This window comes from Melanostigma gelatinosum (assembly GCF_949748355.1).
Source record: "Melanostigma gelatinosum genome assembly, chromosome: 6".
In the NCBI taxonomy this organism is placed as follows: Eukaryota; Metazoa; Chordata; class Actinopteri; order Perciformes; family Zoarcidae; genus Melanostigma; species Melanostigma gelatinosum.
This window is the reverse complement of record NC_136639.1, coordinates 2,817,658-2,837,851: the sequence shown is the minus strand read 5'-3', so window position 1 is coordinate 2,837,851 and position 20,194 is coordinate 2,817,658. Positions and strand designations below refer to the sequence as shown.

Genomic DNA, 20,194 nt, shown 5'->3' with positions numbered 1-20,194 from the left:
AGGATGCGTTCAAATAAAGATTGTAGTGATCTGGAGGGTTCTAGCGGGACGTGGAGCTGACGAAGGGGAACCAAGCCCCCGAAGACAGAGGATCAAAGCACAGGAAACTTGCAGATGTAAAAAAGAAAAATGTATAGAAACAACATGTCCATCCCATAAAATGCGGGGATTAAAAAACGATAAAAAAAGAACATTAAAGTGCAGTTAATGGCTCTGGTCGTCCCTCATCCCACTAGAGATCCATCCACCGGTACACATGAACAAGATGTTTCTGAGTATGGCCGTCTTATGACAAATACAAACCAAGGAAATGAAAATTAAAAAATAAAAGCGAACAGAAGCAACGTCCCGATGAAAGCAGGCAGTGACGTGAAACATGACTTACCTTCAGCTAAACACACGAGCGCTAGTGTAACATGTTGCTCGTGAGCGGGACCGACGGGAGTCACTTCCACAGACACGCTGCCCTTTAGGATCGTACGCATTTAAACAAAAACACAAACGTTCACCATCTCGAAGGACAGCGTTCCTCTCAGCACGCTATTTACATTTACACTCCTGAATGTTCCGTCAGACAGAACGGAGGAAACGCGGCTCGGAGCGCAACGTCGTGTCAGTCGTGGATTCATTTAAAGCCACGTTAGAGACGAAGCTCGGACCACCGCTCCACGACGGGCTTTTTAAACGGTCCGGTGTTGGCGCTTGTTTTTGCTGCTGAGATTGTTAGAAGTGTCTGACGACAGCATAAAGAACCCAACAGAGAGACGAAAGCTCTCCGTCTGTTGTCGAGTCGTGCGACTTGCTGCCTGAAGACAAACGTGAGTGAGAGTTGGCGAGAGGAGCGTCGGTGTCGTCAGTTTGTTGCGTTGCTTAGTGTATAAAAAGATTGCTCGTGTCGTGGCTGAATGTTGAGATGATTCCTACGTCGTGGATGTGAGGTCAGAGCGAACAGACCGGATTGATGCAGCGGTGAAGATAAAGGTTTAGTTTCTCTGTGGGTTGTTGTCAGACACTTTATGAACGATCTGAGCCGGTCAGAGACAAAAACAAGCACTTTAAGAGGACGGAGGCTGACTGACGCTGCAGTCATATATATTCTATCAGCTCAGATGAACCAACGTCAAACATCGGGCAGAATAACTTCATTTACTAACAGACGGATTTAAAGTCCAAACTTTGGTAAGTGAGGAAAACAGAGCGGCTGCTTTGTTCCTCTGAACATTTGAATTCTTCAGATAAATGTAATCAGAGACAAAAGACACAAAGAAATGAACTCGGGCAGGTGAATAAAACAGCCTCTTGAAGGCACTTTGTATCGAGAAACGGAACCAAACGACGTCCGCTCAAAAGAAAAGAAACCCTCAACGTGTGCAGCAACAGAGGAGTTGAACTAAAGGTGCAGTCACACCACCAGCAACGCAACGTCTGTCTGCAGGCGTCTCACAGAGACGTCTCTCTGCAGGCGTCTCACAGAGTCTCTGTGAGACGCCTGCAGACAGACGTCTCACAGCGTCTCCGTGAAAACTTTGGCACTTTAATGCGTGTCGCGTCGTATTCTGATTGGTCGGCAGCAGTAAAGACAATTGACACGCTGCGTCTTTGGTCAAATATCATTTTAGATCCAGATGTTTCGCCACGTTTCTCTCAAAATTGTCAACTTCTGTCCGGAGGAGTTTGAAATCTCACATTGTGAAGAATTCTTTCGTATTTTAACAGAGATGAGTCATTAATTAAGTAAATCAGCTGATCAAGCACTAACGGCCAGACTGATTTCTGCTCGTTGCCGGCGGTGTGTTTGCACAAAACACATCTTAAAGAATGACCTGCGACCCGAAGAACCCGACAGCTGACGCAGAGCGTCGGGCCGATCAAAAATGTGAATTCTCTCATTCCGGCCGTAGAGTCCCTTCAATCGGTTTGGTCGTTATTTATTTTGGTTTTTCCAATTTGAACTCAAATAGATGAAATTCATGAAGTAACGAGTAGAAGATGATCACATATTCCACACCTACATTCAAGTGCTCGGGGGCTTATATTGCATCATTGAGATGAAGTTACGGTAGAAAAACAAAGGAAATCTCGACGTGTTTTAGCGTTTATCATGAAATACAGTCAGTTACAAATTGATTTCTAAAGCGATTCACATTGAAGGAGCAGGAAGAGCACCGAGGCGCAGAAGCACGGTTGTTACGCCTGCGTCTGGCCAGACGGACCCGGTGGTATTAAGAGTCAACGTCGGCCTCGGCTTCGTCCCGACAACTCGAAACAAAAACACCTTCATCGTCCTGTGGACAGAAACTCCGTCGGAGTCGTTCAGTTTGAATGGCCAAAGAGGGTCGAAGGCGTTTTAATGGAAACGAACGACAAAGAGCCGCAACTTTGACAAGTTCAAGTCATTTTTAACACCCCGACATTGGAGATTATTAGTACCAGAGCCGAGTGACGTTTGGGCTGAATTAGTATTTAAAAGACTTTAAATCTACTGAACGAGCATTAAGAGAGAGGGACTGTTCCTTATGATCCTTCACTCAACATTAATAAAATGACAGACACCTTCGTACAACTAGAGCGTCTGCAAAAGGTTTAACAACGTCATGTCTGCTTTAAGAGGAGCAGAATGAATCAGCTTCCTGCAGCTGCAGACAACAATAAACATTTTCTTCCGGAATGAAAGCAAAGAATCAAACAGTTCGACATCTTGAAGACACGAGTAAAACAAAAGAGCTAAGAACTAATAAAGAACTTCATGAAAAGAAGTGCAGCCGGACTTTATCAGCATTCAGACGCAGCTCCAATATGTTCTGATGTCAAATATTAGCATTGAGAAATCAACAACAGTTTCCTTTTGATTTCTGGAACTTGATCAAATCTGTGGTTCTTCGATGAGATGGCCCGTCGCTGTTTATAGTATCTGTTCAACAAGCAGTAGAGATATCTGGCGATTCATTTTCTACGTCTGATGAAGTCGTGTTTATGACTCAAGAAGTGGTGAAGAAACAAAGCTCTGTCACGATCTGTAGTTTGTTGTTGTAATACTCATGTTGGCCACAAGAGGCCGAAGTTCAAATGTGATGAAAAGCGTTCCCGGGGAGTTGGAACTCCTCCATGAACTCCAAACAAGGTTCATGTCATGTGTGACAGAACGTTTGGTCTTTTTGGCTCGAACTCTATTTCATATTGGCACTAATGTGGCCTTTATTATTTTGGATATGGCGTAGTTCAGCCTCTTGTGGTCAACATTAGTATTACAACAACAAACATGTTTTAGCAGATAAAAATAAAGTTATCTGAAAAATGCATTTTGCATTAAAAACAAAACAAATTCCTGATTGAAAGATAAAAACATTGAAGGAACCTCTCTTTCCACCTGTTCTTAAGTTATAAACCTCTCAGGGTTCCAACGAGACCGACGTACCCAATAATGAACGCGATGGAATGAACGCGACGTCGAACGCCACTCGGCCCTCGTGAGCACCAGCCCTGCGTCTCTTCTCGTGCCGATGGAGCTACAGCAACGTTAAGCAGCGCTGGACGATCTCTACGCTCTCAAAAGAAGAAAAAGAATCTTACGCACGTGTGCTAGTCGTAGTATATGTATCCTATGTGTTAGTACCTTGTTCAAGCCATTAGATCCAGACAGGGAATGTAGCCCCCAACCCTGGCAGAGTTGCTCAAAACACTTCTGATCAGCCGACTTGCATAAAAGGTTCGTTAGGAATGATGACCACCAACGTAGAGTCAGAGGAGCCTGAACTCACCGTCTCCCGTTTCATACCGACAGCAGGAGAAGTGATCCGACTCGTCGTCGGGGAAAACAACAAACATCTGACTGATCATTGGTTTTAAGGCTCCAAGAGCGGGACAGGAGGGGGTGAGGGGGGCAGGTGTCTCCACAGTGTTGGGTCCTCTCTGCAGAGACTCCTCTAAGACTTGCCTGTGCTAGACACAAAGGGGACGGAGCCGAACAGGTCCTCCGGTAGCGGGGGTCTGGCGGCGGAGGCAGCCGGCTGGTCCGTTTCCACGCCGGCGGTTCTGTCCACGGGTTTATCTGTGTGGAGGTACAGAGGGCGACAGGTGAGAGCAGGAACACGCCCGTCAACTGCTTCTGGGTTCAGAAGGTTAACGCAAAACCAACAATCATGAGACGCAAAATCTCCGTCCGTCTTTAAGAGAACGAGCAAACACGTCGCTGAATTGGTAAGAATCTTAGTTCCGGATCTAAACAGCAGCCGGCGTCACTTGCTTGCTCTCAGCATGTCGAACTCGCGGTCGATCAGCTCCTCCTCGGTCAGCTTGGCGAAGTTGTCCTCCACGAAAGGGTTCCAGCGAGACATGTCGGGGGGGTAACTGAGACTCTGGCAGGGCGGCGTGGACGAGAGCAGAGAGTTCCTCCTGTGGAGACGGGAGAGCAGAGACGACCGGTTACAGATGCGTTAACGTCACCATGACGACGGAGCAGTGAGGCTGTTCGTAACTAAAACTGTTCAACTCCATCTTCATGGCCGTTGCTGCGCGTCTCCCCCCGTTTCTATACGGACCTCTGTCAAATAAAAGCTAAATGTTCTTCCACACATAGTGACGTACATGTCCCACGACAGGCTGAGCTCAGGGGACTTCACCTGGGGTTATTGTACGAGGGGTCCACAGGCGATGGTCCGCCCATCTGCCCAGCCCCGGCTCTGGGAGTGGTGGCGCTGTAGGACCCCAGTGGGATCTGGAACTCAAGAGGGGAGGACATGTAGGGGAGAGGCTGCTGAGCGGGATGATACTGCTGTTGATGATGATGCTGCTGCTGATGATGTTGCTGAGGGTGATGATGCTGCTGCTGCTGCTGGATAAAAGCCTGTTGGTACTGGTGCAGCTGTTAGGGAAGGAAGAGGGGGAGAAGAGGGGGGAAGGGAATGAGGGACGGACCTTTTGATTTCATGGCGCACAATGACGGCAACGAGATGATGGAATGTTGTTAGAAAAACCAGTTCTGGAGATTGGTAAAAGCTGGGGACACGGTGGAGAGGGGGGGGGTGGAGGAGTGAGAGTCAAACAGGCTGAACAGCAAACATTCATTCTCTTTATTTTAACCATGTTGGTGTTTGTTTCTGGACTTTCTCTTTAGGGCAGAAAATCTCCCAAACAAGCAGACAAATAAAAAGCATGAACATAATCAGCGAGTCATCATAAAGAGCGAGACTCGACTTCATTCAGTCGACCTCTCCATCGTCTGACATTCACTCTCCACCAGCTCCTCAGAAAGAATCACTGTTAAGCTGCTAAATGTTCCACTTCCTCCACCAGATGAACATTCGTCCTCCTGATGGATTCGACTTCTTCCAAATCTCTGAACGCATCGGCTCAGTCGGACGTCGACAAGGCTCAGAGGACCCGGAGCAACATCTGAGGCGCTGCTCGTTCTTTACGGCCCGATCGGCCTCTTGAGATACGAGACCGACGGCCGGATCGTTTCCTCGAGTCGCCAGTTAACGAGTTTTCATTTAGACCAGAACACACGTTAAGGAAATCTTTCTTGTCCTCAAATATCTGAAGTCACAAGAACCCATTTGAACCAACTCGTTCAACCCAAAGAAGCTTTTTAAGATGGTTCACGTTTGTACTCTTTAAATCTCATTTCTGCTCCATGTTTTCTGAACAAACCATAAGTGTGCAGCACTTCTGCGCCGCTGCGCTTTTTAAAGTGCTGCACAAATTAAAGTTGATCTTGTCAACACACCGCGTTACATATTTGCAGCCACTTAGCAAAGCTGCCTCTTCACGAGGAGCCGGAGACGCTGCTTTTGAACACTGCGCCGGTATCTCGGGAATAAGAAGAGGACTCCTGCTGAGCGCCGCTCTCTTCCCCTGCACGTCAACCGCTTCATATGTCAGGATGCACCGCGGAGGGAAGCTGCTCGCTTTCACCTCGTGTTCGATCCCCTCGTGGATGCTGAGCTCCGACCAGATTGCCTCTGAAATAAAACAGATGGTGGGAAACGGACTAAAAATTGCGGTGCCCTAGCAGAGCGCGTTTGGAGGACCTGTGTTTGTGTGTTTGATTCAGTATCTGCGTAAATACGAGTTCTCGGAATATTTGGACGGAGTCGGTAGGAAGTTTTTTTGAGCGTCTGCTTCCAATGCTGCTTGGCACAGACGGAGAAGTGACTCGACTGCCAGTGTTTGGAACAGAGAGAAAGGGAGAGGGGGAGAGAGAGGGCAATTTTTAGGGCCGCTCTGACATTAAATGAAAAACTCAGCGCCGTGTTACTTCACGCTGCGTCTCCATGTGTTTCGCTGTCATTTGCGCAAACTATTTATTGCCGTTTTGGACTGAAATCCTCTGCTCTGAAAGTCCGTCATGATTCTTTTAGAGTTGGAAGCATCCTTCGAGTGTGCATCAAACACAAACAAAAGTCTATTTGATTTGATGGATCAGACATCTGACAGAACTCACCATGGCTGCGTACTGAGCCTGAGCCTGGGCCTGAGCCTGGGCCTGGGCCTGGGCCTGGGCCTGAGCGACCTGCTGCTGGTACAACGGCTGCTGCATCATCAGCTGCTGCTGCTGCTGGAGATAAGCGTGCTGATGCTGCTGCTGGAGGAGAGCTTGATGATGCTGCTGCTGCTGATGCTGCTGCAGCTGGAGGGACTGCTGCACAGCCTGTTGGTACTGAGGAAGGTAGTGACGGTGATTAAACACATTCAGGCCCAACGCCCCTCTAAAGCGCGGCCACGTGTCGAGCTCGAGGGCTCCGCCAAGTGGTCGCGCCGCTTGTTCGCGCTCCTCTGGATCTTTGTAACTTGGCGAGGCACAATCAGAGCTTTTCAGACGAGACCGTCACAAATAGTTCACTGAAAAACAAAATCGCTGTTTAAAAGTGTATTTATTTGAGTCAAAACGACAGCCTGGCCATAAGGGGCAGCAACAGGAGGCAAGTCCATGCTTTTGAATAGTACGCTTAAAGCTACATAACAGATTTGTATTATTGGTTTTAATTAATCTTGTTCAGTAAATAAATATTATATATATTTTAAGGATCAGTTTCTGTGATATTTTGTGCATATGTGTTGTAATAATAGCTGAAAGTAAAGTCCAGTGCTCGGATTCAAACCTTCACCGGCATGTGGAATATTATTTTGAATATTGATATTTGGAGTGAACACCATTGTTGAGACTTTATCTACAGTTCAGTTGTTGGTCCCTGATCCCCGGGTGGAGCCCCGTTATCTGTCAATATATGTTAATCATCCCATTGATATTAATACTTGTATTGATATCAATAATTTAGTTTTCATACTTGCTAATAAGCAAAGCCGCTGATGTCAGTGTGTTCAGAGTACCTGGAGGTATTGAAGTTGCTGTGCGTTTGCATGATGTTGCTGCAGCGCTTGCTGTTGTTGTTGTTGTTGTTGTTGTTGTTGTTGTAGCTGCTGGAGACGCAGGTCACCAGGCTGGAGCTGCTGCAGGACTCGGTGCTGCTGACTGGATGGAGGCTCAGAGCCGGAGGTGGGAGCTGAGTGGACGGGCAGAGGAGAGAGGGAGACAAAAAGCATATTCAGGATCCTTTCAAGGCGGTTACATTCTAAAGGACAAACAATCAGACAACTCAATAAAGGCCTTGATGTGGCGACGGAGTCATTCCATCCAGCGAGCATCAGTGAATACTATGCAGCAGTAAACGTCGTCGTAGTGACACGAAACCAAGCATTTTCCTTTGCCACCATGTTTTTGAGATGAACAGGCTGCAGAGTTCACCCTGCGACCAGCAGCACGTCTCTAGAACAACAACAGTCGGCTGAAGGAACCTTTTAATTCCTTGAAAAGTAGCCCCGGGACTAAATGTATCAATAACTTCCATTTAGAAACTTATGTTCAATTTGATGGTCTATTTTCTTCTCAATTCTTTGATGTAGAGATAAACACATACCCTCAAGAGAACAGACACTTCTATAGATGTTAAATACGTCGCTGACGTTCAACGAACCTTTCTGGCCGTTGCTGACGGGGGCTGAAGGCGCGCTCATCTTGACGGGGGTGACGGTGTTGGCGAGCGGCAGCACGTTGCTGTTGGCTGCTTTGGGCCTCTGTCTGGGAGCGATCGAGGTTTCCGTCGGGCCGACGTCGTCCGTTATCCTGCAGAGAAGGAGCCGCACGTTGTTATGCTAATACATCGTGAGCCTCCACGTGTGCTGCAGGGTTTGCAGTGAGTAACATCCAAACGTCCAACGTCATTTATTTATCTTCATCATTTTCATTGAACTGAAAAAGATACAAATGATTCTTTAAAGCACATTAATTATCTATTTTATTATATAACAATCGTGACCTGGCTTTCGTTATGCTTCTCCGAGCAGCGACCTCACTCGCAGTCAGAGGCTCTGGAAGCGACGTCGGGATGGGAGAGTTCTGCAAAACAAGAATTATTGTGAATTGTGTCGATACGCAAATGACCGCCAATGCTAAACCCACGCTGATCGCTTCATTCTGGTGACTTACGAAGACATTTGGCACTGGACAGTCCTTTCCAGTTAACATGAAGGCAAAGTAGGACACCTGGTAGATGTCGGGTCTCTTCTCCAGCTCCGGTTCGAGCATATATCCTGGAACAAGACAAGAGGGGTCATTTAGTCACTGGCTGGTTCATTGTGGCTGAGGTGCATCTCCTCTCTTTGGCCACTGGGTGGAGCCGTTGGTCAGATAATCACATTTTAAAAAGGGGAAGCTGCACACGGCCAGGATGCATTTAGAGAAGTGAGGCTGTCAGCGAGTAACCGGTTCAAACAGGCTGAAGTTGTGTAAAGAACACGAGAGTGTTGGTCTGTGGGAGAACACAGACGAGAGAACTCAGCCTCTCCTTAACAGTCCTTTCATAAACGCAACAAAAACACATTACGGGAGAAAATCACAATCTAGCTCATGACAATTATATCAAATCAAACACATGAACTGTTTCATGAATGTGTTGTTGATTGTTTATGTGTATATGTGACAGAAGTTAAGTTCTAAAGAGGAACATGCAAGTGTTTACTTCTGCCTTCTCTTTCTTAGACATTTATTCATTTATTGATTTATTTAGTACGTTAACTGTTTATTTCATTACTTATTCTTGTTTTCTAATCATTTGTTACGCGTTTTAAATTAATCCAAATCTAAAATGCGTTTGTACAAATACATGACTCGAGAGGAGTGTGTATTAGTACTTGTATGATATGAAGTGATTCGGAGGTATTGGAATAAACAGTCAGACGTGTGAGGTCTCAGACTCACTGATTAAACAGTGCAGCTTGAAGGAGAACTTGGAGTTATCTGGAACGATGAAGGTTCCGTCACATATGGCCACTTGACTCTCCCCGAACGGAAGTGCGAAGAAACACAGCTTGTACAACAAGCATCCCAGTGCCTGTGGAGGAAAAGAGAAGCCGTCTTTAAGAACACCTGAACGCTCCTTAACGTCAGCAGCAACAGGACACCGAGCGTACTCGACTGCCCTGCACTGTGTTTACTTACACCATTCCTCTCAGCATTGAAAATCATTTCTATTCTCAAGAGAAAAAAAGTCAAACCTCAAAGAATTCACAAAAACAACACACACACACACACGGTTAAGAAGGTGTCTCTTCACCTCCCTACTCCCTTATCATTTATACTTATATCAACATTATATATTTTAAATGCTGGTTTATCGTGCTCAGCTCAGTGTTTTGGGTATTATTGGTATTATTGGGTTTAGTTAGTCTGCCCATCCAACAGCTGAAAAGATTTACACAGAAACACAAGGTGTAAAGTTTTAAACTTGGTGTTTTACGGGTTAGTTTGGATTCATCAACATCACACGATAACACAAACTAAGCGACGGAGGCAGAGCAGCAGCTCCTGTGCTCTGTGAGTTAAAATGACGTTGAGTGAGTGAGTCTGGAGTCTCTAAAGAGAGAATATAGATCACAGCTTCAGCCCTCATGAAGGTCTGACTGACGGCAAGGTACAGAAAACATAAGAAATATCGCGTTCACTTTGTCTAAAATACATCTGCAGCAGAACATGACTTTACTCTGGTGCTCCTGTACTCCATCCACTGTAGTAAAACCCTGACTATGAAGTACCACCTCACACAAACACTTAACAGTCCAAGCTATCCCTTTAAACATGTACAATGCAGTCCCTCCCAGCGGGGGAGTGAAGCCCTAACCCTGTTGTTGTGCCCCTCCCCCACTGAGCTACAGGACTGCTGATCACAGAAGTAATGTTCCTCATGTCGCGGGCTGAAGAACCCAGTCTGCTCCCCTGGCTACATGGCTGTCCAAACAAATCCACATGCTAAAGCGCTCCGCTCCCAAATCACATATTCAGTCTGGCTGTATTTGGCTCCGGCATCTTGCCGTTGATGATGCAGTTCGGAGATGAAGGAGACTTGGGAATTAGCCGCAGTGTTCGGGGGATGGTTGTTGTTCCTCCATCTGCAGCCGGAGAGCTAATCCAGTCCGATACTAAACTCCTAATCTGAGTCAGACAGCGTATCCTCTGACAAACTCACAGAACGCATGGATTATTGCACGAGAGACAGGATGTATAAAACCGGAGCGTTTTCACAAACGCACGGCTAAACATAGAACAGGAAGTGAGAACGCAGGGGGTAGTCACAGGAAGGTGGTGCTGCTCTCCTACGTCCCGCAGAAGCTCCTACAGCCAGATTAATTAAATAATTAAATAAATAATTAAATAAATAAATAAATAAATAAATAAATAAATAAATAAATAAATAAATAAATAAATAAATAAATAAATAAATAAATAAATAAATAAATAAATAAATAAATAAATAAATAAATAAATAAATAAATAAATAAATAAATAAATAAATAAATAAATAAATAAATAAATAAATAAATAAATAAATAAATAAAAAAAATAGTTGGTGGATCAACTTGTCTGGTTTAATCCAATGCAAATCTGAGAGACGGGCAAAGTAAGACGGGAAAAGGTGGTCAGACTTCTGCACAGTGGCACCACGAAATCTAATAAAAGAGTAAATATCCATCAGCGGACTAAAACATTCATCAACTGTTCATTATATGGACTTATTCGCTGGATGGTAGCACACATTGTTTTGCTATTATTTACTCGTAGTCATAGAAATCAAGCTTCTTGTTTTTTTTTTTTACAAAGAGGAGTTTCAGATAAATCCAGATCCTGTTTTGATCATTTTAGAATTGCACATAGTCTCCTGTCTAATGGCAGTTTTACGCCAAAAAGAAAGGTCTAAGCAAAGTGCACACGCTTACGTGCACAAAGCATCCCATTAAGAGCCACATATTCACATGCTGGCTGTTTTATCTCCCTGTGTGCATCGATTCACACCGCTCCCCAAAATGGCTGCCGTCCAAGCCCGTGTTGCTGAATCTCTACCTTCAAACATAACAGCGGAGGTCTATTTCACACGAGGTCCTCGACTGGGTCGTCTCAAATGATCTCAAAGGAGGGAAGCAGAAGAGGACAGGCAGCGAGGAGAGAGGAAGGGAAGAGGACGAGTGTTGAGAACGATGTCGCTCAATGTTTTATGAGAGAAAAACACTGTTTGAGAGCTGGTGGAGGCAAACAGCCCGGAGCGAGCCGGGAGGGAGGGAGGGAGGGAGGGAGGGAGGGAGGGAGGGAGGGAGGGAGCGAGCGAGCGAGCGAGAGAGCGAGAGCGAGAGAGCGAGAATGAACCTGTTGGGGCAGTGACAGCCAGGACAAACCAGTCCTGCAGGGTGCATAACACACACACACACACACACACACACACACACACACACACACACACACACACACAGTAGGCCTTACCCATATATCAGCCTTAGTGGTGATGGGTTTCCCTGCATACAAGTTAATCATCTCCGGTGCTCGATATGAAAGAGTCGTGTACCTGAGAGACACAAACAGGAAGCAGTCAGCGGCAGGTCAAAGGTCAAAGGAGCACCGACGGTGGGAAGGAATCAGTACAGTTATTATTAGTATGAAGATAAATAAATGAGATGTTGTGTTTTGTTAAATGTTGCAACATGTTGGAGTCAATGTCAACGTCTGACTTCTTCCATTCACGTAAATATTGTGAACGATATTGTGTCTCACAATTATCTGTAAAAGGTGAATCGTGTAATGGAGTATTGTAACATTTCAGTGTTGCTACTTTTACTTAAGAGTATTTATTTGAGCTCACTTTATTTTGAGGACACGTGTGATCTTCTGTTCAGGGACACGCGGGAGAAAACCAAGCAACGGAGAGGTCGCGTGTTCCTTCAGACAGCCAAACATTCAGTGTCCTAGTCAGAGTCATTCTACGATAACCAAAGCAGCTGGTTGTTTTTGGCATAAACCCAGCTGAGTTATGAAACTACAGAGCCGAGTTCAGAGGACCGATGGTTTCTGTTTGACCGGCTTCATGACGGAGGAAGAGTTCACACACGCGGTCGTATACTGCCGATAAGCACCACGCGTGGCTCTTTATTGCAGCTGTAAATGTGTGAAACTTAACAGCCAGCGCTGCTGTGATTTGAAACACAAACAGACAACAGATACTACAACTGCACGGCTTGCACGACATGCAGAACTGGTCTTCCGCGGATGAGGAACACTCACTTCTTGATCTCGTCCTCCACGGCGGTCACTCCGTCCTGGTGCGGCAGCAGAATCTTGTGAGTGGAGCTGCCGAAGTCACACAGCACGTAGTTTCCCTGGTCGTTCAGCAGGATGTTTTCCACCTGGTGAGAGGAACGGGCAGAAGCTTTATACTTGTTAGTGGACAAAGAAAGAACACGAGGAAAGTCGCCAATGGAACGTCACCGTAGTGTCGCAGATGACCCGATGACAGAACTTTTTATCTGCATTTGCAGTGTAGCATGAAGCACATAAAAGGAAAGTAAAATAACTCTGCAGAAGATGCAAACACGTCAGAGTAAGATGTAAGAAAGGAAAGCTTCTGCCATTGTGAAAGGGTTCCAGCTGCAGTTTTTGCTTTCATATTACTGTGTTTCAGGCTCATATTTAACATCCTAAACCTGCCGAGTCATTGTTTGTGCTCTTTCCTCTGTCACTGGATTCCTAAAGGTGTTATTACGAGGAACTTCCAGTCTGTGGTGATGTTGGAGTTTCCATACACACCAGAGTCCCTTTAAACTGAGACCGTTTGATAACCAGTTAAAAGTTCTTCACCGTCACTTTAATTAAACATAAGTGTCAAATTGTAATGTGAATCTTCAGAAATACAAAGAAAACGGTATCGATTAAAACTGAAGAGGAGATTTCAGTTGCTGCTGCTGTTGATCTGTGTTTATGTTTATCTATGTTTATGTTTATCTATGTTCTTCATGTGTAGAACTGATCACAAAGACCAAGCAGCTCCTTCCATACGGACGATCTGCTTCCTGTAGAATGTGGGTGTGATGTGGACACCATCCCATCAAAATCACATCAGCTGTGACAAACAAACACACAACCAAGGCAAAGCTAATCCACAGTTACATCACAACGGGCATGGAAGACAATTGGTGGATAAAATCACGTTTAACCCACTGAACTGTATTAATGTCACGGTAACTCGGCCACAGGAGTCTCATCACAGCTGCTCTGTCATTCTGAAACAAGTCGGTCTTAAAAACAGACGTGTGACTCATTTGCATGTTACTAAATGTGTGGATTCACAAAGCGAAGGCGGGAGGAAGCGTCGAGTACACGCTAGAAGAGAAATGAAGGCAGGCGGAGGAAAAACGATGGGAAACGAGTAGCAACGAAAAGAGGAAGCGAAACAGACCGAAAACAAAAAGAGGAAACGGACTGACAGAGCAACAAGATGATAAGATGTGAAACTGTCAGAATCAAACCTGTGAAAACAGAAAGACCTCTGCAGGAGAGACCAGAGAAGACTTCAAACTGTCCACGGAACCGCTGAGCTCATGAAAGCAACACAGTGTCTCAATGCTGCTGACAGCTCAGGGTTAAGGGCCTGTTTTATTGATTTATGCATTCTTTTTCTGCACTCTCACTTCCCCTGGCGATGCGTGACTGGGCGTCCTCGGTCCTTTGTGTCCCTGTGGTGTTATGTAAGCCGGGGAGGCTGAACAGATAGACAGACAGCGAACAGAGGACTGGTGCTGCGAGGCTGAAGGGACCGCTCTGTTTAGAGGCTCGCCCGACTGGACGGAGGACAGCGGCCCGCTGAAGGAGGACTCGACCAGGGTGGGATATTTGTGATATTTGATTTTCTCCGTATGACCCAGCCCTGATGTGGGTCTATCTTAAAGAGTAAACTGTTTATTATCGAGAGAGAGCGAGAGAGAGATATAGACAGATAAAAAACATTACATTTACAAAGTCAACACGCTGTTGGCAGAAGCGCCGGTGACTGTGATGACTCAGCAGCATGGGAATAAATTACAATATAACAGACTATATTTAAATACATTTCCCGCTTTTTCCCCGATGGTCTGACGAACTCACTGAGTTTGTATTTGTTTTAAGAAATAAAGTCACTAAGAAGGTCTGAAAAAAGAAAAATGCGTCTCTGACTCCAGCTTCTAACGGTTCTGATGCTTCTCTCTGTATGTTGATTATCTTTTGGTTCTGTATCCATTTCTAACGTTTTAAAGAACCAAAGAACAAGCATCAGTTGCATCTAACCAGCAGGTGAAGGTGTCCAGAGGGAAGAGGAGAGCTCACCTTGAGGTCTCGGTGGATGACGGGCGTCTTGCACTGATGCAGGCGAGCGACGGCCTCGCAGCTGTCACAGAAGATGTGGAGGACCTCGGCCTCGCTGAAGCCCACATCCAACCGCTGGTTCATCTGCTTCACCACCTGACCCGCTGCAGGAGAGAGAGAGGAGGACGGGTGAAGCGTCAGGACCCGGGTCATCAGTCCAGGATGGGAAAAACCAAAGCAGCAGCCGCATGTTCGCAGGGTTTCCAACTGGGATAGTTTGCAGGATGCTGACACTCACAAGCCCAAGCAGAACAAGCTAACCTGATGAACACTTACTATTTACAAAACAGTAACAATAGTTAATATATCTACAGTAAACTGTTAGATATACGTTAGATGTACCCACCATCACTACTACGTGTGCAACAAGGACCAAAAACACACAAAAAGGAAAACGTTCCTTTAGTTTTGCTTTAATTTAAAGTTTAATTTCGTTGATTTGCCCCAGAATAATCCCAACTAACCCAAATAAAAATCACAAGTCAGATATTATAAAGAGAAACTTCAATGAGTGAAGTATAAATGGATCATATATGAAGGTTTCACAACACGTGTGTTTACAGACCTTTACAGTACTCCATGAGGATCAGGACCTCCCACACGCTGTCCGACACCGCGTTGATCGTGGAGTCCAGGTAGCCCACGATGTTCTTGTGGCCCGACAGCTCCTTCTACAAACGGGATGAAAACATGGAACCCATCAGGACGGGAAGAAGACGAAGAAGCTGTGCATCTCAAGAACTGAAATTGCACAAGTCTAAAAAAAACACACGGTAGTTATTGAAGTGACACAAAGGATATATGTGGATTGTGTACGCACACCTTTAAGAGGTGCTGATGAGTATTCATGTCTGGACTTGTGTCGCGTTGCAGCTGTATTTGCTCCTCGATGTGCAATGAAGCATTAAAACAGTGACGTCTGGAATAACGCCCTGCTGTGACTTCATGTCTTTTTTAAGTGGTGTAAGCAGCAACTTATGTTCACTGCATTAAAGTCTATCTGAGCCCAGTTCCACCGACAGAGGGAGTACTACAAATACTGTAAAATATACTGTAAAACAGACAGACAAGTCAATCCTACTGGATAAACCGCAGACTAACCAAACCACTGCTGAAGTTGCAGACATTTGAATCTGATTTGTTTAGGTAAAGAAAAAGAACACGGACGAAATGTCTAGCTTTGTAGAACACAAATTTAAATCCTGCCCCATAAGCAAGCTAGGACTTCTGTTTACCTCCTGGTTTTGCCATTCATGAGCAGTGTAAATATAGGGAAACCACTTCCACATTTGCAGGAGAAGACGTCCCAAAACGTTCAAGCATCCAGCTGTAGTGAGGTCGGCCTGGTGCGGTGAGGGTGCCGTTTGTGTTCCTCCATGTTGTTACTCCGTGCTGAGCTCTTAACTCCGCTAATCTTTCTCAACTTGATTCATTGGCCGGATTAAAGCATCGACGTGTTTGTTGATCGTTTTAACGGCAGCACGAAGAGACCCGTCGTCCCAACAGGCCCGACCTGTGTCGGTGTGTGAGGTCAGCTGAGTGGCTGAGCGTCACACAGCTGATGAGAAGACGTGAACGGACACACAAAGCTGAGCTCTTCACCGACACACCGGGGTCAAACGTTCAGGGCCGAGACATCGCCGGTTGTCCAAGAATAAATGACGATTTCTAACTTTGAACGACATAAAACACCGTATTATTCGCTGAAACCATGCGAGTGCCAGCTCTGTGTAATAAATCATGTTTTAGCCCATGGGAGCGGTGCTTATTAACACAATCTCACACAGCAAAAAAGGCTTTTTCTGTTGCCAGACTGGAAATGCTGGCAGACAGGACGGGTTATGAAGGTGGAATGAAGCCATTTATATGCACCTTCCTTTATGAGGGCAACGTCTTTACGAGGGCTCGTGTCCCATTTCAAACACGAATTATGCCCTTAAATTTAATCACTGAAAACTGAGAATGCCCTCATGAAACTTCTCCAATAATGAGCACATTAACAGCACAAAAAGCGAGAGAAATTATATTTTCGAGGCGGGGAAGGACTGGAAGGAAATGCAGCTAAAACCAAGGCTTAGCAACAGAACGGAGGACTTAAATTGATGTGGAGATCATCAAAACAACTACAAGTTAACACTGATGCTGCTCTCACCATGATAGTGATCTCTCTCTTGTAGACACTCAGGTCCGGGACGTTGTTGACGTACATCCTCTTGAGAGCGCAGCGGACGCCGCTGTGCGTACGAGCCAGAAACACCACCGAGAAGCCTCCTGGAAAAACAGTGAGACAAGTTAGCGTACATCAGCATACCTAATGTGCTTTATAGGCTGTTAGTTTTCAGGGTATTATGTGGAAAACTGCTCATTGACCATTAAGGATAAATTAAGCAAAACTCAGTCGAGATTTGATGTTCCACATGTGTAAAATAGACTATTGCAAGACAAATCACAAACCACCTTTACACAGACATGGTAAATAAATCTTCCATTACAAACTCCCTTTTCCCCCAAACATCTCATTTCTCACACAGATTCCAAATTTCTGTTGTGCTACCCGGGCGATTTGGACGAGGCGATATGTTGTCAATCAGCGATTGGCCGAGTACATCGTTGGTTGTTTTCAGTTTATTTATTTAGGGAAACGGCATGTTTTCAGATCCAACTCTGTGACTTAAGGGTTCATTTCAACCAAACCAAAGTTGGAACAGTGGAAAGACTAACCAAGATGGTTTTAAACTTTAACGGGTTACCTTCTGAAAATCGGAACATGTCTCCCGACCCTTGAGATGTCACGAGAACAGACACTTCGGAAGCAAATTGTACAAAACTCGGACTGTACTCGTTCTTCTTCTATGGTACGGATCAGGGTTCATTCAGACTTAATGTAAAATCTAGTTTTTAGTCGTTTGATGGAGATGTTTTCACAGCAATATAACAGATACTAGAGAGGGAATTCTGACCCGTTTAGCTTTTTAACACCAACTCAAAAGTGTTGCTTTTTTACCATCACCTATTAAATTGGGTATCTGGAATCGTGGAATATTGCTGGTATTGTGACATCTCCACCCAACCTTGTACATATACATGAGTAGAAAACATTGTCGTGCTTTAAAAAAAAAACAACACCAAACACACTCCGATCGTCTCTTAAAAGTCAATGTAGAAAATGGTGTAATCCAGGATTTAGAAAAGGTCTCCATGAGCTGATTTCAACAGCTGCTAACTGGTCTCATTTCATGAGGCTAAACTCATTTAACTCCAGCCGGGTGTAATCCTTGAGTAAATTAAGCTTATTGCTTTAGAAAATATTGCAAGGTTTTCCCAAGCATGAGATGAGCTGAAATTGCACTGTTTCTTGGTGGGATGTGGGGTTTCTGGTGCAGGAGTAGACCGTGTTGACAGGATCATGGTGTCTCGCTGAGGCGCTGTAGCTGTTGTCACTGTCCTGTGTGCCTCTCTGGGTGAATGGACTCTGTAACACTGGGATGGGACAGTACCCGGGCTCATTAGGAGGGGATCACCGAGTCACTGAGTGGTGGGCATCAAAGTTCCCCCAGACTGAAGAGCAGAAAGAAAGGATCCACAATGGCACGCTTCTTGCCTAACAAGTTACCCAAGGTCAGCTCAAACAAACAGCATGGATTTGGAATGAGCAGAAGTAGCCCAAAGGCCCTCATTGAAGAGCCCATCAACATAACGTTTAAACGGATCTCAGAGGTTGTGTTGTTGCGAGGACAGCGCAACATAAAAGAAAACCTAAGTAGCAATAATTCATGCAGGTTAAACCCGTGTGTCCCCATGAGGACAGTAAACAGAACACGGCGAACAAGACGGCCAAAGCAAAGTCAGGCAAAGCAAATGTAAACAAAGTGAAGGGTGGCGTTTGCAGTGACAACAGTTAGAGTTACTGTAGCGGGCTTCATCAGATTAGAGGAGGGGACTGAGGGATACACTGGCAGCTAATGAGACAAAAGACAACCTGCAGCTGATTATAAAGCAAAGCAGAGCATTCGACAGTCAACGGAAAACTACGGTGACAATGTCATTTGGCCGGAGACTGGTTCAGACTATTCTGCTTCATCTATTCGTTTGTTTTGCATCACTCTGAAAACATCAAAGATCCCGATGCAGCTGATCCAAAGCATTAGCAAGTATGTACTGCTGACTGTCCCATCGTCAGGGATACAGACAAATGATGAAAATGAAAGACAATCAAAAATACAAACTGCTGATGAGACAAGCAGCTTATATGCTGATGCTGCTGAAATGGGTAACATACACAGAATGACATCGAATACCCACAAAAACAGAAAATACAGGAAGAGAAACTTGTCAGGGAATTTGACTAGTCACAGGAACAAAAACACTGAATTAGAACGTAACAAAAATAAAGATGATTTCCAACAACAAGGCAGTGGAGTGCAGAGCCATCCAGAGGCTTGTGGGAGTGGCAGTGAACTTAAGCCACTAAACTGAATCGTATGACAAAGTCTTGTGAAAGAGCTATTTAAAAAAACAGCAGGATGCACTCATTTATGAAGACTTTCTTCAAGCTGAAACATGATCATTTGTTAAGCAGAGTTTCCTTCATGACAGGGAAAAGCTACCCGTGAGTCATCTTGTGCAAATATGAAGCTTATTGTAGTGCTTTGACTGAAAAGAAAAGGTGTAGGATGCAGACGTAGTAAAGATCAAACTTGAGGGAAGAAGATGTGGGGGTTGCATGGGCCGGATGACAGATTTTACAAGGCAAATTCTATTTGCTCGGGCAAAGGGCCAAAAGCCTGAAAAGAGCAGGCATGGACAAGACACACAAGAACAGCCAACCTCCCACAGCAACAGAACAAACTGGAGAGACGCACTGAACATCCACACAACCTAATTCACTGCCACTGTTTCGCCTTCGGTTAAGACATTATTTCGTCATAGACGGTCGACATGTTGATTTGGAGCGAAGTGACGTGATGTCACATGAGAAGATGAATCAGCGACTGTGCCACTACTACAAAATAAAAGGTCAAGATTTGTTTGGACGCATCCCTTTAGAGGTTTTCAGGAGACGTCCAATTGGTAAGAGGCCCCGGGGGTTAGACCCAGGACACGCAGGAGGGTTTATATTTCTTGTCTGGACTGGGAACACCTCGAGGTTCCCCCAGAAGAGCTGGAAAGCCTTGCTAGGGAGAGGGACATGTGGAATACCTCGCTACGCCAGCTGCAACCGCAACCCTGACCTGCAACCCTGAACCGGATAAGCGGTAAGATGGATGGATGTTATGCAATGTGCAGTAGACTTTACTGAACATAAATCGACACATCTTCGCACTGAATTGTTGACAATCTTTCCCGGGATTCCCCGACTCCAACTTTCAGCCGTCTGTCATGAGAAACCAATCCTCACCCATCATGGCAGCCGGCGTTGCGTCTCTGGTGGCTTTTCCAACCCAGGTCATACCAAAGGCTTCATGTCTGGCTGCTGGC

At 45.3% G+C, this 20,194-nt stretch overlaps 1 protein-coding gene across 1 annotated transcript in view; it reads right to left on the bottom strand.

The window, feature by feature from the left end:
- Positions 1-20,194, bottom strand: part of bmp2k (BMP2 inducible kinase) — a 40,198-nt gene that overhangs the window by 5,899 nt on the left and 14,105 nt on the right. Inside the window, exons 2-15 of the mRNA XM_079270897.1 lie at positions 16,869-16,987; positions 15,282-15,387; positions 14,678-14,820; positions 12,602-12,723; positions 11,807-11,888; positions 9,257-9,389; positions 8,486-8,589; positions 8,316-8,395; positions 7,974-8,122; positions 7,330-7,502; positions 6,443-6,658; positions 4,620-4,861; positions 4,244-4,392; positions 3,935-4,048 (exon numbers count right to left, since the gene is read on the bottom strand). Coding sequence (XP_079127023.1) covers positions 3,935-4,048; positions 4,244-4,392; positions 4,620-4,861; positions 6,443-6,658; positions 7,330-7,502; positions 7,974-8,122; positions 8,316-8,395; positions 8,486-8,589; positions 9,257-9,389; positions 11,807-11,888; positions 12,602-12,723; positions 14,678-14,820; positions 15,282-15,387; positions 16,869-16,987 — 1,932 coding nt within the window. The remainder of the gene's footprint in view (positions 1-3,934; positions 4,049-4,243; positions 4,393-4,619; positions 4,862-6,442; positions 6,659-7,329; positions 7,503-7,973; positions 8,123-8,315; positions 8,396-8,485; positions 8,590-9,256; positions 9,390-11,806; positions 11,889-12,601; positions 12,724-14,677; positions 14,821-15,281; positions 15,388-16,868; positions 16,988-20,194) is intronic.